The sequence below is a fragment of the Clinocottus analis genome, unplaced genomic scaffold, assembly GCF_023055335.1.
Source record: "Clinocottus analis isolate CAN_PGR_092001 unplaced genomic scaffold, fCliAna1.0.p SCAF_26, whole genome shotgun sequence".
Taxonomy (NCBI): domain Eukaryota; kingdom Metazoa; phylum Chordata; class Actinopteri; order Perciformes; family Cottidae; genus Clinocottus; species Clinocottus analis.
Window position 1 is genome coordinate 4422890 of NW_027175998.1, and position 19813 is coordinate 4442702.

Here is a 19813-nt window from a genome sequence, read left to right on the forward strand (position 1 = left end):
AGTCGGTCCAATCGTGGATGAACAGGGTTTTGGTTCCCTACCTTGGCAGCCATGACCATGGAGGAGCCTCCCCTGATGCCCAGGATGGGAATGTGTGTCTGGGCCGATATGAAGTCCAGGATCTGGGCGATGGCCTCCTGGTCCGTGTCGTCTCCGAACACCACGCCCTGCAGGGAGTTCCTGGTCATCTGCGCGCAGATCCGATTGATGATGCTCTTGGGGTCGGTCTCGTTCATGGTGACCACCTCCACCTTGGGCGGGTAAGGGATGTGGAGGAAGTCCTCTTTCTCCAGGCCGGCCCCCAGGGCCACGTCACTGGAGTTGCCCACCAGGATGACGGCGATGCTGAGGGAGTTGATCAGCTTGGGATTGATCGGGGGAAGGGCCGGTATGGCGGGCGAGTACTGAGGGGGGATGACCACGCCCCGCTGGGTGCCGCCTCCCCGCTGGCCGCCTCCCCCACCCGGGGCACCACCGGGGCCGGTGCCGGGACCTCCTCCTCCTCCTCCGCTCCGGCGAGACTCGCAGACGGGCAGGAGGAGCGTGAAGAGGAGGAGGAGGAGCAGGGAGAAGGAGAAGGAGAGGAGGGGCAGGGGCAGCCGAGGCCGAGACCGGTCCGGGGGAGGAGGAGGAGGAGGAGGAGGAGGAGGAGGAGGAGGAGGAGGGTGGGAGGAAAGGGAGACGGAGCGCTTGTCCTGAAGACGGGAGGGAGAAAGGTGGAGGCTGACAAGCATTGTGGAGGAGTGTGAATGCCGTCCCTGGAGGGAGGGAGAGAGAGACAGAGATTATAAACCAGGACTTTAACTTGCTGGGTGGATCTATATCTATATCTATATTAGCATGTCAGAGGTACAACCATGTAACATTGGATTGTATACGTCCGCTGGTGACTGTGGAATCACAGTTTGTCCACTAGAGATGGTGGAGCGGGAACGTTTGGTTGGATATGAAGCCAAACACCTTGTTCTACCACCAGGAGTCCCACATGACGCCATGATGGAGAGCCAGGCCACTTTTAGGATCGCCTCTTTCATCGGCTTTAAGTCCAGGAGGTCGCCATATTGGTGCAGTCATCTTTAAGACTAGTGCCTGAATTATTGTTATATTAAAGCTTGCAGAAAGGCCAGTTTGACCATTATACTGGATGACGTCCAACTGGTTTGAGCCTTCAGATGTAAAATCTCCCAAAAAACTATTATTTGCTCATGAATCCTTTTCTAAATAATTTAGTTTTGTGTGCAAATCAGAACTGCAGCACACGTGCAAGATATGGCAATAGATTTCAAATAACCCGGCAGGATGAGGAGAGCGGCGGCCATTTTCTGAGTGCACCGTTACTAATGCAACCAGCTTTAAAGCAAATTTTACAAAGTGGTCAAACCTTGGATTTTACAACTTCTAGTCAGTCACATGATGCCCAAGAGGACTTTCCCCCAGACACTCATTAGGAAAAAGAGGTAAATATGGACATCAGAGGTACAACTTCTCACTTAAATACTCCTTTTTAAATCAGTAGGTCCTAAAAGTTGTAAAGTTCAGATGTATCTTCCAAACTCTGCAGTCTGTGTCGCCAAGATGGCGACCGCTAGCGCCCAAACCTTCAGAAGAGTCTGGGCGGCGTCACAGAAACGACGTGCATGAGTTTCACAGGATAAGCCGGACGAGAGGCGGAGCTTAAAGGATGTGCTAGTGCGCTTGCTGTCTGGGCCCAAAATGGCCGCATAAGGGGGTCGAGCGGGCGCTCGTCTCACAGGAAGGGGCGGGGTTTGTGGCGGCGGAGAAGGAACGCTCCAACGCACTCGTTTCAGATCAACAACTACCAACCAGAGGGAAACTAGAGGGATATATATATATATATATATATATATATATATATATATATATATATATATATATATAATCTTGCTATTTATGTCCATGACGCTGATAAAGAGGCTTGCAACCGGGTGACCACACAGCTGGGTACCAAACCCTCACTGGGAGGAGCTCTGATGGAGCATCGAGCGCCAACGCCGCCTCCATCACGCCACGCTACGACTCCCTGCAGGAACCCTGTGGCGGAGCGGGAAGGAGTGTGTGTGTGTGTGTGTGTGTGTGTGTGTGTGTGTGTGTGTGTGTGTGTGTGTGTGTGTGTGTGTGTGTGTGTGTTTTGAGAGAGTCAGGACAGCAGCGGCTGCATTTTGACAGATTGACAGCCTCACAGCTTCATGGACTCGCCGCCAGGCTAAGTGACCATTAGACACTCAGACCGGTCTCGACCGTGTGTGTGTGTGTGTGTGTGTGTGTGTGTGTGTGTGTGTGTGTGTGTGTGTGTGTGTCTATCTCTCTCCCCCCTCTCTCCACCCACACTCCCTTTCATTGTTTCTTCTCCTTTTTAACCTCCAAACTTGTTTTCTCCCCCCTGCTCTCCTCCGACGCTCCGCTGCTCTTCTGAAGTCGACTCCAGACCTTTTATTTGCTATTATTGCTATTATCTGCTGCGCCTCTATTAGCAGACGTTCAAGAGCAGGGGAGTTCAGAGGAGATGTGATGGAGGTATACAAGAGGGGGGTGGAAGGAGGAGATGTGATGGAGGTATAAGAGGGGGGAGGAAGGAGGAGATGTGATGGAGGTATACAAGAGGGGGGAGGAAAGAGGAGATGTGATGGAGGTACAAGAGGGGGGAGGAAAGAGGAGATGTGATGGAGGTATACAAGAGGGGGGAGGAAAGAGGAGATGTGATGGAGGTATACAAGAGGGGGAGGAAAGAGGAGATGTGATGGAGGTATACAAGAGGGGGAGGAAGGAGGAGATGTGATGGAGGTATAAGAGGGGGGAGGAAAGAGGAGATGTGATGGAGGTACAAGAGGGGGGAGTTCAGAGGAGATGTGATGGAGGTATACAAGAGGGGGGAGGAAAGAGGAGATGTGATGGAGGTACAAGAGGGGGGAGGAAAGAGGAGATGTGATGGAGGTATACAAGAGGGGGGAGGAAAGAGGAGATGTGATGGAGGTACAAGAGGGGGGAGGAAAGAGGAGATGTGATGGAGGTATAAGAGGGGGGAGGAAGGAGGAGATGTGATGGAGGTATAAGAGGGGGGAGGAAGGAGGAGATGTGATGGAGGTATAAGAGGGAGGAGGAAGGAGGAGATGTGATGGAGGTATAAGAGGGGGGAGTTCAGAGGAGATGTGATGGAGGTATAAGAGGGGGGAGGAAAGAGGAGATGTGATGGAGGTATAAGGGAGGGGAGGAAGGAGGAGATGTGATGGAGGTATAAGAGGGGGGAGGAAAGAGGAGATGTGATGGAGGTATAAGAGGGGGGAGGAAAGAGGAGATGTGATGGAGGTATAAGAGGGGGGAGGAAGGAGGAGATGTGATGGAGGTATAAGAGGGGGGAGGAAGGAGGAGATGTGATGGAGGTATAAGAGGGGGAGGAAAGAGGAGATGTGATGGAGGTATAAGAGGGGGAGGAAAGAGGAGATGTGATGGAGGTATAAGAGGGGGGAGGAAAGAGGAGATGTGATGGAGGTATAAGAGGGGGGAGGAAGGAGGAGATGTGATGGAGGTATAAGAGGGGGGAGGAAAGAGGAGATGTGATGGAGGTATAAGAGGGGGAGGAAAGAGGAGATGTGATGGAGGTATAAGAGGGGGGAGGAAGGAGGAGATGTGATGGTATAAGAGGGGGGAGGAAAGAGGAGATGTGATGGAGGTATAAGAGGGGGAGGAAAGAGGAGATGTGATGGAGGTATACAAGAGGGGGGAGGAAAGAGGAGATGTGATGGAGGTATAAGAGGGGGGAGGAAGGAGGAGATGTGATGGTATAAGAGGGGGGAGGAAAGAGGAGATGTGATGGAGGTATAAGAGGGGGGAGGAAGGAGGAGATGTGATGGAGGTATACAAGAGGGGGGAGGAAAGAGGAGATGTGATGGAGGTATAAGAGGGGGGAGGAAGGAGGAGATGTGATGGAGGTATACAAGAGGGGGGAGGAAAGAGGAGATGTGATGGAGGTATAAGAGGGGGGAGGAAGGAGGAGATGTGATGGAGGTATAAGAGGGGGGAGGAAGGAGGAGATGTGATGGAGGTATACAAGAGGGGGGAGGAAAGAGGAGATGTGATGGAGGTATAAGAGGGGGGAGGAAGGAGGAGATGTGATGGAGGTATACAAGAGGGGGGAGGAAAGAGGAGATGTGATGGAGGTATAAGAGGGGGGAGGAAGGAGGAGATGTGATGGAGGTATAAGAGGGGGGAGGAAGGAGGAGATGTGATGGTATAAGAGGGGGGAGGAAAGAGAGAGGCGGAGTGAACCATCAGCAGAGGGAGGTGACGGCCAGGGGAAACACAATTAGTCATCGCCTGATGTGAACATAGCGGTTTCTTACTGTGCATGCTGGTGTGTCACAGGGGGAAGAATTTGGGCATATTTTCAGCCGTGGAATCTTAATTTAGTGTACGTTCATTCCTCATTTCATAATCTGCGCACGGAGGAGCACTTTGGGCGAAGGGACGAGCGAAGGGCAGAGAGAAAAGCTCGCACAACAACACCTTCGCTTATCTTTTATTTACGGAGCAGCGAGGAGCCGATCCAGCAGTCGGCACCGAGAGGAGAGAAGAAACACACACACACACACACACACACACACACACACACACACACACTCACACACACACACACACACACACACACACACACACACACACACACACACACACACACGTCCAAAAGAAAACAAAGACGGGAGAAGTTGTGAGGCCCGAAAATCCAACGGCGACAGAGAGCGAGGAACAATGTGTGAGACGGGGCGAGCGGAGGGCGAAGGAGGCCGAACTGTGAGGCTGATCTCCACACACACACACACACACACACACACACACACACACACACGCACACGCACACGCACACGCACACGCACACACAAAAACAGTTTGAAAGGTCTAATTACCAGAGGTTTGTCAGGCTCAATTGCAGGTGCACATACTAATTGTAAACTAGTTGAATGTTCTATGGGGGCGCCAAAGAGAGAGAGAGAGAGAGAGAGAGAGAGAGAGAGAGAGAGAGAGAGAGAGAGAGAGAGGAGGAGGAGGAGGAAACGAGTGGGAGGAAGGCAGCAGAGACACGAGGAGAGAGAAGTGGGGCGAGGGAGAGAATAAATAGAGACATACACAAAAGAGATGGAGGTGGAGGAAAGGAACAGCAATAAGAAACCCAGAGGGGGGGAGGAGGTGAGGAAGAGGAAGATGAAGAAAGAAAGATGAAAAGAGGACATGATTAGCATAGGACGCTAGGAGAGGAGTCAAGGGGGGTTTAAGGAAGTCTAAAGGAGAGGAGCAGGAACACTAAGCAATGACGAAGAAGGAGAAGGAGAAGGAGGGAGGAGAAGAAGAAGAAGAAGAAGAAGAAGAAGAAGAAGAAGAAGAAGAAGAAGGAGTAGGAGAAGAAGGAGAAGGAGGAGGAGAAGAAGAGAAGGAGAAGGAGACGAATGAGAAGGAGACAAAGAAGAAGAGAAGGAGAAGGAGACGAAGGAGACGAAGAAGAAGAAGGAGAAGAAGAAGAAGGAGTAGGAGAAGAAGGAGAAGGAGGAGGAGAAGAAGAGAAGGAGAAGGAGACGAATGAGAAGGAGACAAAGAAGAAGAGAAGGAGAAGGAGACGAAGGAGACGAAGAAGAAGGAGAAGAAGAAGAAGAAGAGAAGGAGAAGAAGAAGAAGAGAAGGAGAAGAAGATGAAAAAGGAGAAGGAGAAGAAGAAGAAAGAAGAAGAAAGAAGAAGGAGAAGAAGGAGATGAAGAAGAAAGAAGAAGGAGAAGAAGGAGATGAAGAAGAAGAAGAAGAAGAAGAAGAAGAAGAAGGAGAAGGAGATGAAGAAGAAGAAGAAGAAGAAGAAGAAGAAGGAGAAGAAGAAGAAGGAGAAGAAGAAGAAGGAGAAGAAGAAGAAGAAGAAGAAGGAGAAGAAGAAGAAGAAGAAGAAGAAGAAGAAGAAGAAGAAGAAGAAGAAGAATATTTTGCTAAAGGGCTGCTGAGAGGAGATGGAGGAGGAGGGATTATTAGAGAACAATCTTTTTAAAATAATGCAAGAAGTGTGACAGTGAACGAGGGGGGAGGAGGGGGGAGGAGGAGAGGAGGAGGGGGGAGGAGGAGGGAGGAGGAGGGGGGATGTGTGTTTCTGCACAACGGCAGCGCTCGGTTTCCATAGTAACAATTCAAATAGGCCTCCCTGCAGCACCCTGATGGACAGGAAGAGACGCTCGCACAGCGCGCTCCCTCTGCTCATAACAACGCACAACAGTTCACTTTCATCCGAGCGTCTTCGACTCGAACAAACAGCCGTAAACACGGAATGAAAAGCACAGACGTGTGCGCGCACACACACACACACACACACACACACACACACACACGCACGCTGTTAAGTTAATGCACTCCTGCAGATAGAGATGATCCGCCTTTCAGACCTCACAATACGAATGAATCCTCGAGACGAGCTGCAGGCAAATAAACAGAAGTACCATGATGGAGAGTATTCTCACACACACACACACACACACACACACACACACACACACACAATTAATAACGTTTAAATGGAGGGTGTCAAGAGTGGATCATATACTCGCTGCGTAATACAACAAACGTAAAGCATGCCGCCTAATCAAGAGCTGACTCATGCAACATGCGCTCTCGCGTGTCCATGACAGCACTCACAGCGGCGTGTGCGCCGCCGGAGAAAACACGGATAAGTGGTCCCCCGATCGGCCTCTAAACACACCCGCGCATGTGTGTGTGTGTGTGTGTGTGTGTGCACTCCTTGTTGTCCCAGTAATTTACCGCCGACGCGCCTGTGACCCCCGTGGGGATATGACACATGTGAACACCGAGCCGGCGGCGCAGAAGGTTTTCATTGTAAGGTCGAGCTCTGTTTGGGTCACACGCCTGAGGCCTCCTCATGCGTGTGGATGTAGACAGCGGCCCCGGGGCCGGGCCCCACCTTATGAATTTGGATATCTGTGCAGAAATATATGGTTTTCCTGCTTGTTCTCTCCGCCCGTGCACCTCTCAGCTGCCCCCTGCTGGGGCCGAATCCATTTGGCCCATGAAAGACGGGTCTGATAAGCAGTTTAGCCAATCACTGATTAAATAAATGAGCGACATACAATTTAGCCAATCAGCGTCCTACAAGGCGCACCGCGGGGCCTGATGCTCATCGCTCCCCTCTCTCGACGCCATTTTAACAACATGGCAGCGGCGATTGCGAGCAGGCGTCGAGCACTGCTCTTCACAGGAGAACAAAATCTCTCCTCCAACACCCGTTTAGAGGCCGATTAGTATATTATAATATATATATATATATATTTTCAGGCTCCACGACGTCCCCGGAGGCTGGATGTGGTGGGCTGTGCTGTGCAGCGCTTTGACAGCCATATGCATTAAGGAGCTCATTTACATTCAGTGGGGGGTCAGTTCCAGGTGACAGCAGCACTTTTATCATCAGGTTGGTAAATAAACACACAGGCTACTAAACAGTGCGCTTTATTAAACTGTGAGCGCCGCTGGAGTTTAATAGAAGTGTGCAATGAGGCTTGACAACCGTAGAAAAAAAAAAGAAAAGATCCTCTGAGAGTTGAGTTTTAATTTCATTCAAAGGTCCAGATGTTCCCTGGAGAGGCAGCAGGTTTCACCTCATCATTAATAATTCAAATGTTTTACTTTATTTCCCTAACTGGAGACTACTTTCCTAACACATCCATGACTCCTTCGTGTAGAAGGTGCAGTGTGCAGGATTGGAGGCGTCTCTGAGCTTAAGAGAAATCCGGTGGTCCAATCAGGAGCCAGTGTTCGGTTTGTCCGTTCTGGGCTACCGTAGAAATAAACACGCTGAGCTAAGAAAAACACAATTCTTATCTCCAGGTGATTAAACACTAAAGAAAACACACTGAACGATATCTTATTCCAATATCTGGCAAGAGATCCCCAACAATGCTGCACAGTGTTCCTTAAACATGAGAACATGTGACAGAAGAAGAACATTATCTGACTTTAGCATTGAGAACAATCGTAGTGGAAAGAGGAGGTAAAAGAAGAAGGTAAAGAGTCCAAACGCCAGGAAATGAGTTAGCGTTTTTATGCTTATGGTTCCCTTTAAGTCAACAAACTCATGGTTAAACACAACCTCAGTAAATATTCCTCTCTAGAATTGTGAAGCTTTTATTTATTTAAATGCAGTTGCTAACAAGTGGCTCGTCAGCCTTTACACCACCTTGTGTTTACTCGCGCTCATCAAAACGTTGTAGTTTGTTTACGGCTTATGCTGATTGCATTCACGCTTCAAAAATCATAAAAGTAGTGTTCATTTTCCTCAGATTATCTTGCTCAACGCAACTTGTAAGTACCATAAACGAGTGTTTGCCACAGAGTTTATTTCTCTGCAGTAATCCAAAACACAACTCAATTGCATCGCTAATTATTTACTGTATATTTACTTATTTACTTACTTATTACTTGTTCTTATCCAAATGTTATTTTATACTTTCTCTTGTATAGTTAAATGTTCTTTGTTGCTGCTGTTGTTGTTGTTGTGTTGTGATGCACCTTCCGCCAGGACAAAGTCCTCGTTTGTACTAACTCACGTGGCAATAAAAAAGTTTCTGATTTCTGATTCTGAACGTGTGTTTGAGGGAACCAGCGTGATGCAAACGTCTAAGCGTCCGGCCTCCTCGAATGCGTCGCCCTGCGAGCACTGTGTGGCTTTATATGTAACATCTGTCCAGCTGAAGGGCCGTTTTTTTGTATTTTTAAAAGCTTACGAACGCATCATGTCAAGGTAAAAATCATGCGAAAAGTGCTTTTTTTCTAGGCTGAAACTTTACATTTCTTTCTGTGTGTCATCTTCATTTACTCGTAACCAGTAACACTTAGACTGATATGTACACATCTGAGCAAAACCTAACATTATACTTGTTTATTAACTCCAAGATTATTCAAATAGCTCTCGTGGTCGCAGAGACACGGCCATTTTAGTTTGTATGTCATTTTCAAGCAGAAACCTAAAAAGAGACTCGGTGTTTAAAAGGTTAAACACACACACACATATATATATATACGTATCTGTGACTCTTATGTGTAACAGATAAAGAGGACTCGCTGCTTTTTGTTCACTCTTATTCAACGGAGATGGAAAAACTGCCGGCCGAGCGTCCTCATTCTGAACTCACCTGCACATAAAAGGCCGGTGATGATTCAGGTGAATGATCTTCAGGCTGCCGGAGCCGTGCGACACTGTGCTCAGGTAATCAGACACCACGCCGCTGTAATGACGCCCCCCGCTGGGGCGCTGGAAGTCAACACAAGTTCTATTTACATCCTCTGTAATTATTCAATTCACTCTCGCAAAGTCGACTGCCGCCGTGAGTTTCTCTCTGCGCCGCTGTCATCGACAGAAGTTGAGTAAAAAAAAAACCTTGCGGTCTCATCCGAGTGACGCGAGGGGTCGATATCCTGTATGTGAGCAATAAGGGACGAGAGGCAGTACTGTATCGTTAATAATGTTCAATGCACATTATGGTACCATAATGTGCATTGAACATTATGGTACATAATGTTCAATAAACATTATGGTACCATAATGTTATTATGGAACCAAACATTATGGTTCATTGAACATAATGTTCATTGAACATTATGTACCATAATGTTCATTGAACATTATGGTACATAATGTTCAATGAACATTATGGTACCATAATGTTCAATGAACATTATGGTACCATAATGTTCAATGAACATTATGGTACCATAATGTTCAAGGGCGATTTGAGGCCGACGCGCAGTGGAGAGTGAGCGAACAGTTCAAGGGTTTGCCTAACAACACCCTTGAACTGTTCATTATTGACGATACAGTATTGACGATACATTATTGACAATACATTATTGACGATACAGTATTGACGATAGAGTATTGACGATACATTATTGATGATACATTATTGACAATACATTATTGGCAATACAGTATTGACAATACACTATTGACAATACAGTATTGCCGATGAAGTATTGATGATTCAGTATTGACGATACAGTATTAACGATACAATATTGATGATACATTATTGGCAATACAGTATTGACAATACAGTATTGACGATACAGTATTGACGATACAGTATTGATGATACAGTATTGACGATACAGTATTGACGATACAGTATTGATGATACAGTATTGACGATACAGTATTGACAATACAGTATCGACAATACAGTATTGACGATAGAGTATTAACGATACATTATTGATGATACATTATTGACAATACATTATTGGCAATACAGTATTGACAATACAGTATTGACGATACAGTATTGATTATACAGTATTGACAATACATTATTGACGATACAGTAATGACGATACAGTATTGATTATACAGTATTGACAATACAGTATTGACAATACAGTATTGACAATACATTATTGACGATACATTATTGACGATACATTATTGACGATACATTATTGACGATACAGTCCTGCCTCTCGTCCCTTATTGCTTAAATATACTTATTATTCTTAATATCAACCAATCGAGTGAAGAGACAGAAATGAGCAACGCTTCAAAAAAAAAAACCAGCTCTGAAATATGAGACAGACAGATTTGAGTAACACATCCTTGACTTTCAGAGGCTTTTCAGGGCCCAAACACCACACAGTGATTCATAACAATCCTCGAGAGAATTTTCACAACTCTGCAATTATTTCATTTTTCAATGGGATGATGTTGCATTGGGGTCCGGCAAAAAGCGAGCTAAATTTGTTCCAAATGTGGGGGGAAATCTTAAAAAAAAGAGAAAAAATTTAATTCGCTAAAATAAAAATACGCTTTAAAAAAGTAAATTCCCTAAAACATATGGGCTCTTAAGTTATTAGCAAAAGTTACCAGTCGGATCTAAAGCATTTGTTGGGGATTTTCAGCGGTGGATCAACACACATTTGGTGGCCCTGTGAGTACTAACGGCAGAAGGACGGTTATTTTAAGACGGACTGGAAATAAACTCCTATTCCCACCATGGCCATTGAACGCGTCACCAACTGCAACAGTGTGGCTGGAAACATTCTTAATCAGGTTTTTTTTTTAACTGCAATGGAAGCCGATGTGGCACAGAGGAATAAACTTTATCAGGCTTTTACTTTTTTATTTGGGTCTTGTGGTCACGCTTAAATAACTTGAATTTAGTCACGAGGTGGAATGAGAGAGGCTGAGAAAAGAAAAGAGAGAGATACTGGTGTGGTATTAGCAGCAGAGCAGAGGAGGCAAAAGTAAGCAGATAGTAATATAAGAGATAGCAAATAACCAACAGTGTGTGAACCGTGGTAGCATAATTGGGGTCTTCGAGTAATCTTCTAATACAGTGTTCTTTATTGAATAATCCGTCACCTCGCTGCCATCTTGAACAGCCAGGATGGCAGCGGGAAAAATCACTAGTTTATTGAAGAGGGTCTTGGGTGTATTAAGTGCACTTTAGTGTGGTCAAGAATCCTCTCTCTGCTAATTGCACTTATAATGAGACGCCCTATGGATCTCTGCTGTCTGGCTGACGCTCTCTCAATGACATTATATGGGCCTCCTCTTCAGGGGCAAATAAACTGACACACACACACACACATGACCACACCAGTTCGATATGTGGAACACGCAAAGACACACAACTAAACGCACTCGCGCGCAGAAGCACGAGGCTGGAGGAAAACGCAGGATCGAGGGCAAGAGCCATCCGTCCTCAGGGGTCTTCATTACCTCATTGAAGCCATTTATTCCACTGAGCATACGTCTCTCCTGCTCCGGCCTTAATTTAGCAGCCAAATGACGTGTGTGTGTACATGTGTGTGTACATGTGTGTGACCACCGCTGCACAGTGCTTTATAGACCGATGTCTCGCGTACAATATGTCACAAGGTCTCCAGTCTGTTTTTTTTTCTCCTCCTTTTCTAAAGGGTAACACAATAAGTCACTCCGATGCAATATGTTAGCCCCGTTTTATCTGTAGCTGAGCGGGTCACGCGCCGTCCTTCTTTCAGCCCTCAGCACCAGAACTTTGTTCCCTCGCTGGCCTTTTTTGAAAAGCTAAACATGGACACTGAAGTTTTCTACATTCTCATTCCCATCTGGTGTTTTCTTTTCTCCGAGTGGCAGAATCTGAGCAGCGACCGGCCGCTCCCTGGAGGTTTTAGCGGCCCTGTGGCGCCCGAGACTCATGGGAGCGTAGCTGTGTTGAAAGACCTGCTAATGGCTTTGTTTTACTAATTCCTCCCTTAACACCTGAGACTTAACACCAGCCCGAGACCCTTCCCCGGGTTTGTTTGTATTTGTGCATCAATGTCTAACCCTCAGACACACAAGTATGAAGGCAAATTAATGTCATGAATGGAGAGCGCAAATGAGATCCATGCCAGCGCGCAAATCAAACAGTTGCGCACGTAATTTACTTTGACGAGCACTTTTACATCACTCCGCGAGTAAAAAATCTCCGCTCGCTCGAGCAAAAGTGGGTCTTGCTCGAGCAAACGTTGCTGTCGTGCGAGCAAAAGTAGCTCTCGCTCGAGCAAAAGTAGGTCTCGCTCGAGAAAAAGTAGCTCTCGCTTGAGCAAAAGTAGCTCTCGATTGAGCAAAAGTAGCTCTCGTGCGAGCAAAAGTAGCTCTCGTGCGAGCAAAAAGTAGCTCTCGATTGAGCAAAAGTAGCTCTCGCGCGAGCAAAAGTAGCTCTCGCTCGGGCAAAAGTAGGTCTTGCTCGAGCAAAAGTAGCTCTCGCTCGAGCAAAAGTAGCTCTCGCGTGAGCAAAAGTAGCTCTCGCGTGAGCAAAAGTAGCTCTCGATCGAGCAAAAGTAGCTCTCGCGAGAGCAAAAGTAGCTCTCGCGTGAGCAAAAGTAGCTCTCGCGCGAACAAAAGTAGCTCTCGCGAGAGCAAAAGTAGCTCTCGCTCGAGCAAAAGTAGCTCTTGCTCGAGCAAAAGTAGCTCTTGCGCGAGCAAAAGTTGCACTCATGAATTTTCAACCTGCTTGCTCTCAAAGCTTCAAACTGCACTGGCGTGTCTGTTGCCTGCGCTCGCTCTCTTTCTAGACCTTCTTCTTTACAGTAAATCACCATCGCAACTTTTGCTTGAGGAGTGATGTAAAAGCGCTCGCCAAAGTAAATTACGTGCGATTTGCGCGCTCGCATGGAGCTCATTTGCGCTCTCTATTTCTGACATTAATTTGCCTCCATACACCAGGGCCATGTTTTATACCCACAGACGTGTATTGCACTGCATGATTCTTCTTGGAGGACCTGGTTTGCTCTCTCCTCTCCGCCGGGTGAGCCGAGGATACCAGGCCCCATCATAACATGCGTGGCTGTTTAAAAGGTGCGACGAGTAATGTTACCAGCCGAGCATTCATTATTAAAAACTACCACACCTCTCTATTTATATTCCACTTTATCAACCCATTGTGTGCACGGCCTGATGGAGTTGAACAGACGCAGGGAATGTGTTCAGTCACGCGATCGAGGACCTCGAGCAAAGGTTTTGCACTTTCACATGTCAACCAATTGTTATTTTTATATAAGTACTTTATTTATTCATGAAGCTCATTTAACATCCACGTCTATAAAACAAGCAGTAAAACACATTAAATTCATCTGCGCCTGGACACAGCGTCCGGTTCTGCTTCTCTGCTCTTTGACGAGTCTCTCAGATTATCACATGACGTAATCCCAGAGCGTCTCATTCATTATCTTCACAAACCTCACAGGGTTTGATGAGCAGTGAAACATCTGAGTGGATCTACTGAGAGACTTTGTCTGAAAGTGCTTATAAAACCTGAAGAAGATCAACTCCTCACATCCTCCTCTCGCTACTTCATGAGAGCAACAGTCTCATGATGCAACAAACTCAGGTGTGTGATGTGTATGAAAGTGCCAGCTCGCTATATAGCGAGCTGGGTGGACCGAGCACGAGAGAGACGACTCCAAGATTTTTGTTGAATGTGAGGAGTGTCACAACACAGACGGTCACAAAGGACTTTGTGTATTGAACACCTATCGCCCACATATTGGCCACCATTTTATTTCTCTCCCTTTGTTCTTCCCTTTCACAATAAAAGCCCCAGACATGCGCACTGCGCGAATACCAGAAGGACTTAAGTTCACTGGGATCACAAGGCCAAGAGGCAACGCAATAAAAGAAGATGATGACAAGTATTCAGCACAAATGTCACAACGTCTGTATTTATTACGGCCGGTCCACCAGCCCACGCTGATCTGGCATGTTTTCATTGTGCGACAGAAATTACATAATTCCAAAAAAAAACAACCAGTGTCCAGAGTGTTTTTGTGTGTTTTTTTCTTCATATTGCCAATGAGCTCACTGCATGGAACTCCTTAGATGGAGAGAAGGGAAGGAGAGAAGGAGTGAAGGAGTGGAGGAGTAAAGGAGTGGAGGACTGAAGGAGTGGAGGAGTGGAGGAGTGAACAAGTGAAGGACTGAAGGAGTAGAGGAGTGAAGGAGTGAAGGAGAGAAGGAGTGGAGGAGTGAACAAGTGAAGGACTGAAGGAGTAGAGGAGTGAAGGACTGAAGGACTGAAGGAGTGAAGGAGTGAAGGAGTGAAGGACTGAAGGAGTGAAGGAGTGAAGGACTGAAGGAGTGAAGGAGTGAAGGAGTGAAGGACTGAAGGAGTGAAGGAGTGAAGGAGTGGAGGAGTGAAGGAGTGAAGGACTGAAGGAGTGGAGGAGTGAAGGAGTGAAGGACTGGAGGAGTGAAGGAGTGAAGGAGTGAAGGAGTGGAGGAGTGAAGGAGTGAAGGACTGGAGGAGTGAAGGAGTGAAGGACTGAAGGAGTGAAGGACTGAAGGAGTGAAGGAGTGAAGGAGTGGAGGAGTGAAGGAGTGGAGGAGTGAACAAGTGAAGGACTGAAGGAGTGAAGGAGTGAAGGACTGAAGGAGTGAAGGAGTGAAGGACTGAAGGAGTGGAGGAGTGGAGGAGTGAAGGAGTGAACAAGTGAAGGACTGAAGGAGTGAAGAAGTGAAGGAGTGGAGGAGTGAAGGAGTGAAGGAGTGGAGGAGTGAACAAGTGAAGGACTGAAGGAGTGGAGGAGTAAACAAGTGAAGGACTGAAGGAGTGAAGGAGTGAAGGACTGAAGGAGTGGAGGAGTGAACAAGTGAAGGACTGAAGGAGTGGAGGAGTGAACAAGTGAAGGACTGAAGGAGTGAAGGAGTGAAGGACTGAAGGAGTGGAGGAGTGAACAAGTGAACAAGTGAAGGAGTGAAGGAGTGGAGGAGTGAACAAGTGAAGGACTGAGGGAGTGAAGGAGTGAACAAGTGAAGGACTGAAGGAGTGGAGGAGTGAACAAGTGGAGGAGTGAAGGAGTGAAGGAGTGAGCAGACATTTTTAATATAAAGGTATAATTCATCTGTTGTTTTTAGGTTGCATTGGATTTTACAGGTGTGTCTAATAAAGTGGTGTTTGCAGTCTTGCATTTACCTTTATTTTTGTAAAACAAATCTATATTGTATCAAACTATATTGTATTACTCGTGTGTTTTTCTCGTTTTGGGGAGTTTAAATATATTACATTACAGCCTAATATGCAGACATTCTTCACTTAAACATCAAGCACACTGACAACTAAATCCAAACAAAAGTCTCCAACAAATGATCGTTTTCATCATCGATTGATTTATTGGATCGTTTTCTCGATGTCGGACTTTGCAGTTTAAAAGTCAGAAGACTTTTGTCTCACGGCCCCAAAAAAAAACCCAAAAGATATTCCACTTTACAAGATCACCCAGCTGGAGACGCAGGAACTCGGCGTCGATGGAAACGACTTCAATGAAGAAGTCTCCGATCAGCTCGACTCTCCAGCCGACCGACGAGACGGAACATTTATTTCAAGAAGCAAAGACGCCGAAATCTCAGCAATATCAGCGCTCGCACTGCGCTCCACTTAGGCCTACATGTGGCGGCGGAGCTGCAGACGGATGTTCAACGTCCTCGTTTCCTCCTCCCTTAACGATTCCCCCCCCTGAGCTTTCAGCCTCCGACTCGCTGATCACCTGGAGCTCGTCTTCGCTCTTCTCCGCTGAGCTCATCTTGTTCCTTCTCGTCGGCGTTTAGACGTTGATGAACCGGCTTCCCCCCCCGCTGAGGAGACACATCCACTGACGCCCGTAACGGGTTAGCAGCGACAAACAAGGTCAGGAAATAGCAACGAGACCCCGAAGTCTGATTTCAACTGGAGAGCTTTTCCCTCACAGGAGATGGAACTGAAAACAGGAACTCTCTCCTCTCGTCTCCAACAGGTATCATCGCCGTTGGATCGCTGTTTACACGCATGAATGACTTCGCCAACGACATCAGACGCTGTCAAGATTCCCTCCTCTTGAAAGCAAACTGCCTGTGATGAGAAGCAGTACACACCTTTTCCTTCTTCCAAAAAGCTTTTGTTCTCCTCCTCCCCCTCCCCCATCGCTCTTTGAAGACACAATCTTCATCTTATCGTCCCCTCCGAGGAGAAAAAGGTTCCTCGTGAGAACGCCGTCGTCAGATATCTGTCTGGGCGATCACCGGTTCCTCTAATCTCCGCACCTCGACCCCTTTCTCAGCCAGCAGATCTTTGTCTCTCTCCGTCTCTCTATTGTCGTCTTCCCTCATGTCTGTTATATAAAAATGTCTTTTCCGTCTGTCAGAAGAGCTTTAAAAGGTCTCCCCTTTGGCGTGCCGTGAAAACGTGTGACACTGTCGGATCCGATCAGCTCGGACGTTCTGATCTGCGATCGGCGGACGTGAGCGACAGATCCCCCCCCGGTGGCTACCGCTACCGCGTCATTGGCCGTGTGTGTGTGTGTGTGTGTGTGTGTGTGTGTGTGTGTGTTTGCATTGTGTTCAGCCCAAGCACAAACACGACACCAGCAGCAGACCCGCTGAAGGCTTCGGCAACAGAACGGCTCACCGAGGAGAGCGAGAGCAACGTGGGTGAAGGCGGCATCGCAGCGCCGGGCCCCCTTCCCTCTATTCTTAGCTCTTCCTCCTTCTCTCGCAGCCACACTTGACTAGCTAGAGGAGAGGAGAGGCAGAAGAGACAGCTGGACTTTCTGTCTCCAGAAGCTAGAAAACAATGGGTACTAAACTATACGGTCAGTCTGGATTTACAGATTAAATCCTCAATCCACGGCGTGAAGTACAAGAGCGACAGGTTGTGTCTTGTCCTCTGGCGTCCATGTGACCCCCGGCGCGCCCGTGTTGCAGTCAATGAACCTGACGGCCATCGTTTTGCATGTCGAGCGAGCTGATTGGTCGATCCATCTCCAGAGAGCACCTTGTCCGATTGCTGAAAATCGATCACCTGTAACCCGTGCTGTGAATTTGATCCTGTCCGCTGTGATTCAAAGATGCTTTGTTCGAGTTTTTTAAATCATTCAACCAAATCTAATCCGGCAGCAGCGCTGCGGCCCACTAGATGGCGCTCTGCGAGCCACCAGTGGGTCCAGAATAGCAACCTGAGTGAGTCGTTGCCTGCAAAAATATGAAAATGCACGGATGATAGATGTTTTTCTGAGTCATTGTGTAAGTACTTGGACCTCTCCTCCTCTCCTCCTCTCTTCCTCCTCTCCTCCTCCTCTCTCTCTGGCTCTGAGTAAACAATAAACAACACCAGGCTGCTCAGCACCTGTAATCTCAATCAACATTTGTTAATCCGGTCGCACGAGGCTTCGCATCCCCGAACTGAGTCGGCCGGCTGTCTGCGAGTCCCCGGCGTCGGCATCTCGACGTCCGTATAAATACGTATAAATACATGTAAATATGTATGGAAACATACATAAACATATACCACTCTGTTCGCAGTTCACGGACGAGAGAGCCCACGCTCAGTAATCCCCCCCCCTCTTTACCCAACCATCTCTCCAAAAAACATGCAGCATCACGACGCTGCACAGCCCCTCCCAGGGCCTCCATGCTTACGCACTCGGAGCTACATCTGTCTACAAAGCTGCCTCCTTCATCCACTGTCAGAGAAGCTCCCTCCGGATTTACCGCCTGCGCCTGAATCTTCCTCCTGTCTGTCTCTCTTTTTTTCTCTCTCTCTCTCTGTCTGCCACGCCTTAACCCATTGCTCGCTCTGTCATACTCTCTCTCTCTCTCTCTCTCTCTCTCTCTCTCTTTCTTCTTCTTTCTTTTTTTAGGGATGGTAAATCTGCCCCAGAAACACAGTTCACCCACCAGCAGCCATGTTTTGAGCCCGCGGTGTGAGCCAAAACCCAACTGTGGAGACGCAGGGAGAAGTTTCCGACTGAAGCCCAGGAGCCGAAGTATGAAGGCAAATCAATGTCACAAATAGAGAATGAGGTCAAATGAGCTGCACGCGAGTGTGCAAATCAAACAGTGATTGCACGAGATTTACTTACACTTACTGTCAAAAAGAAAATCAGACACGCAAGCGCAGTTTAACGCTTTGAGAGCAGGCAGGGTAAAAATTTAGTGAGCGCAACTTCTGCTCAAGCGAGAGCTACTTTTGCTCAAGCGAGAGCTACTTTTGCTCACGCAAAAGCTACTTTTGCTCAAGCGAGAGCTACTTTTGCTAGCGCGAGAGCTACTTTTGCTCGAGCGAGAGCTACTTTTGCTCGAGCGAGAGCTACTTTTGCTCAAGCGAGAGCTACTTTTGCTCACGAGAGAGCTACTTTTGCTCGTGAAGAGCTACTTTTGCTCGCGCAAGAGCTACTTTTGCTCAAGCGAGAGCTACTTTTGCTCAAGCGAGAGCTACTTTTGCTAGCGCGAGAGCTACTTTTGCTAGCGCGAGAGCTACTTTTGCTCAAGCAAGAGCTACTTTTGCTCAAGCGAGAGCTACTTTTGCTAGCGCGAGAGCTACTTTTGCTCAAGCGAGAGCTACTTTTGCTAGCGCGAGAGCTACTTTTGCTAGCGCGAGAGCTACTTTTGCTCAAGCGAGAGCTACTTTTGCTAGCGCGAGAGCTACTTTTGCTCAAGCGAGAGCTACTTTTGCTCACACAAAAGCTACTTTTGCTCAAGCAAGAGCTACTTTTGCTCAAGCGAGAGCTACTTTTGCTAGCGCGAGAGCTACTTTTGCTCAAGCGAGAGCTACTTTTGCTAGCGCGAGAGCTACTTTTGCTAGCGCGAGAGCAAGCGCAGTTTAACGCTTTGAGAGCAGGCAGGGTAAAAATTTAGTGAGCGCAACTTCTGCTCAAGCGAGAGCTACTTTTGCTCACGCAAAAGCTACTTTTGCTCAAGCGAGAGCTACTTTTGCTCACGCAAAAGCTACTTTTGCTCAAGCGAGAGCTACTTTTGCTAGCGCGAGAGCTACTTTTGCTCGAGCGAGAGCTACTTTTGCTCGAGCGAGAGCTACTTTTGCTCAAGCGAGAGCTACTTTTGCTCACGAGAGAGCTACTTTTGCTCGTGAAGAGCTACTTTTGCTCGCGCAAGAGCTACTTTTGCTCAAGCGAGAGCTACTTTTGCTAGCGCGAGAGCTACTTTTGCTCAAGCGAGAGCTACTTTTGCTCACACAAAAGCTACTTTTGCTCAAGCAAGAGCTACTTTTGCTCAAGCGAGAGCTACTTTTGCTAGCGCGAGAGCTACTTTTGCTCAAGCGAGAGCTACTTTTGCTAGCGCGAGAGCTACTTTTGCTAGCGCGAGAGCTACTTTTGCTCAAGCGAGAGCTACTTTTGCTCAAGCGAGAGCTACTTTTGCTCGCGCAAAAGCTACTTTTGCTCAAGCGAGAGCTGCTTTTGCTCACGCAAAAGCTACTTTTGCTCAAGCGAGAGCTACTTTTGCTAGCGCGAGAGCTACTTTTGCTCGTGCAAAAGCTAC

General features: G+C 47.4%; 1 protein-coding gene across 6 annotated transcripts in view; it reads right to left on the reverse strand.

Annotated features, from left to right (window-relative positions):
- grin2bb (glutamate receptor, ionotropic, N-methyl D-aspartate 2B, genome duplicate b) overlaps window positions 1-19813 on the reverse strand; it is a 106223-nt gene that overhangs the window by 77253 nt on the left and 9157 nt on the right. For all 6 annotated transcript variants that reach the window (XM_068592163.1, XM_068592162.1, XM_068592166.1 and 3 more), the window contains exon 3: window positions 42-758. In XM_068592163.1, the coding sequence (XP_068448264.1) occupies window positions 42-758 (717 nt within the window). The remainder of the gene's footprint in view (window positions 1-41; window positions 759-19813) is intronic.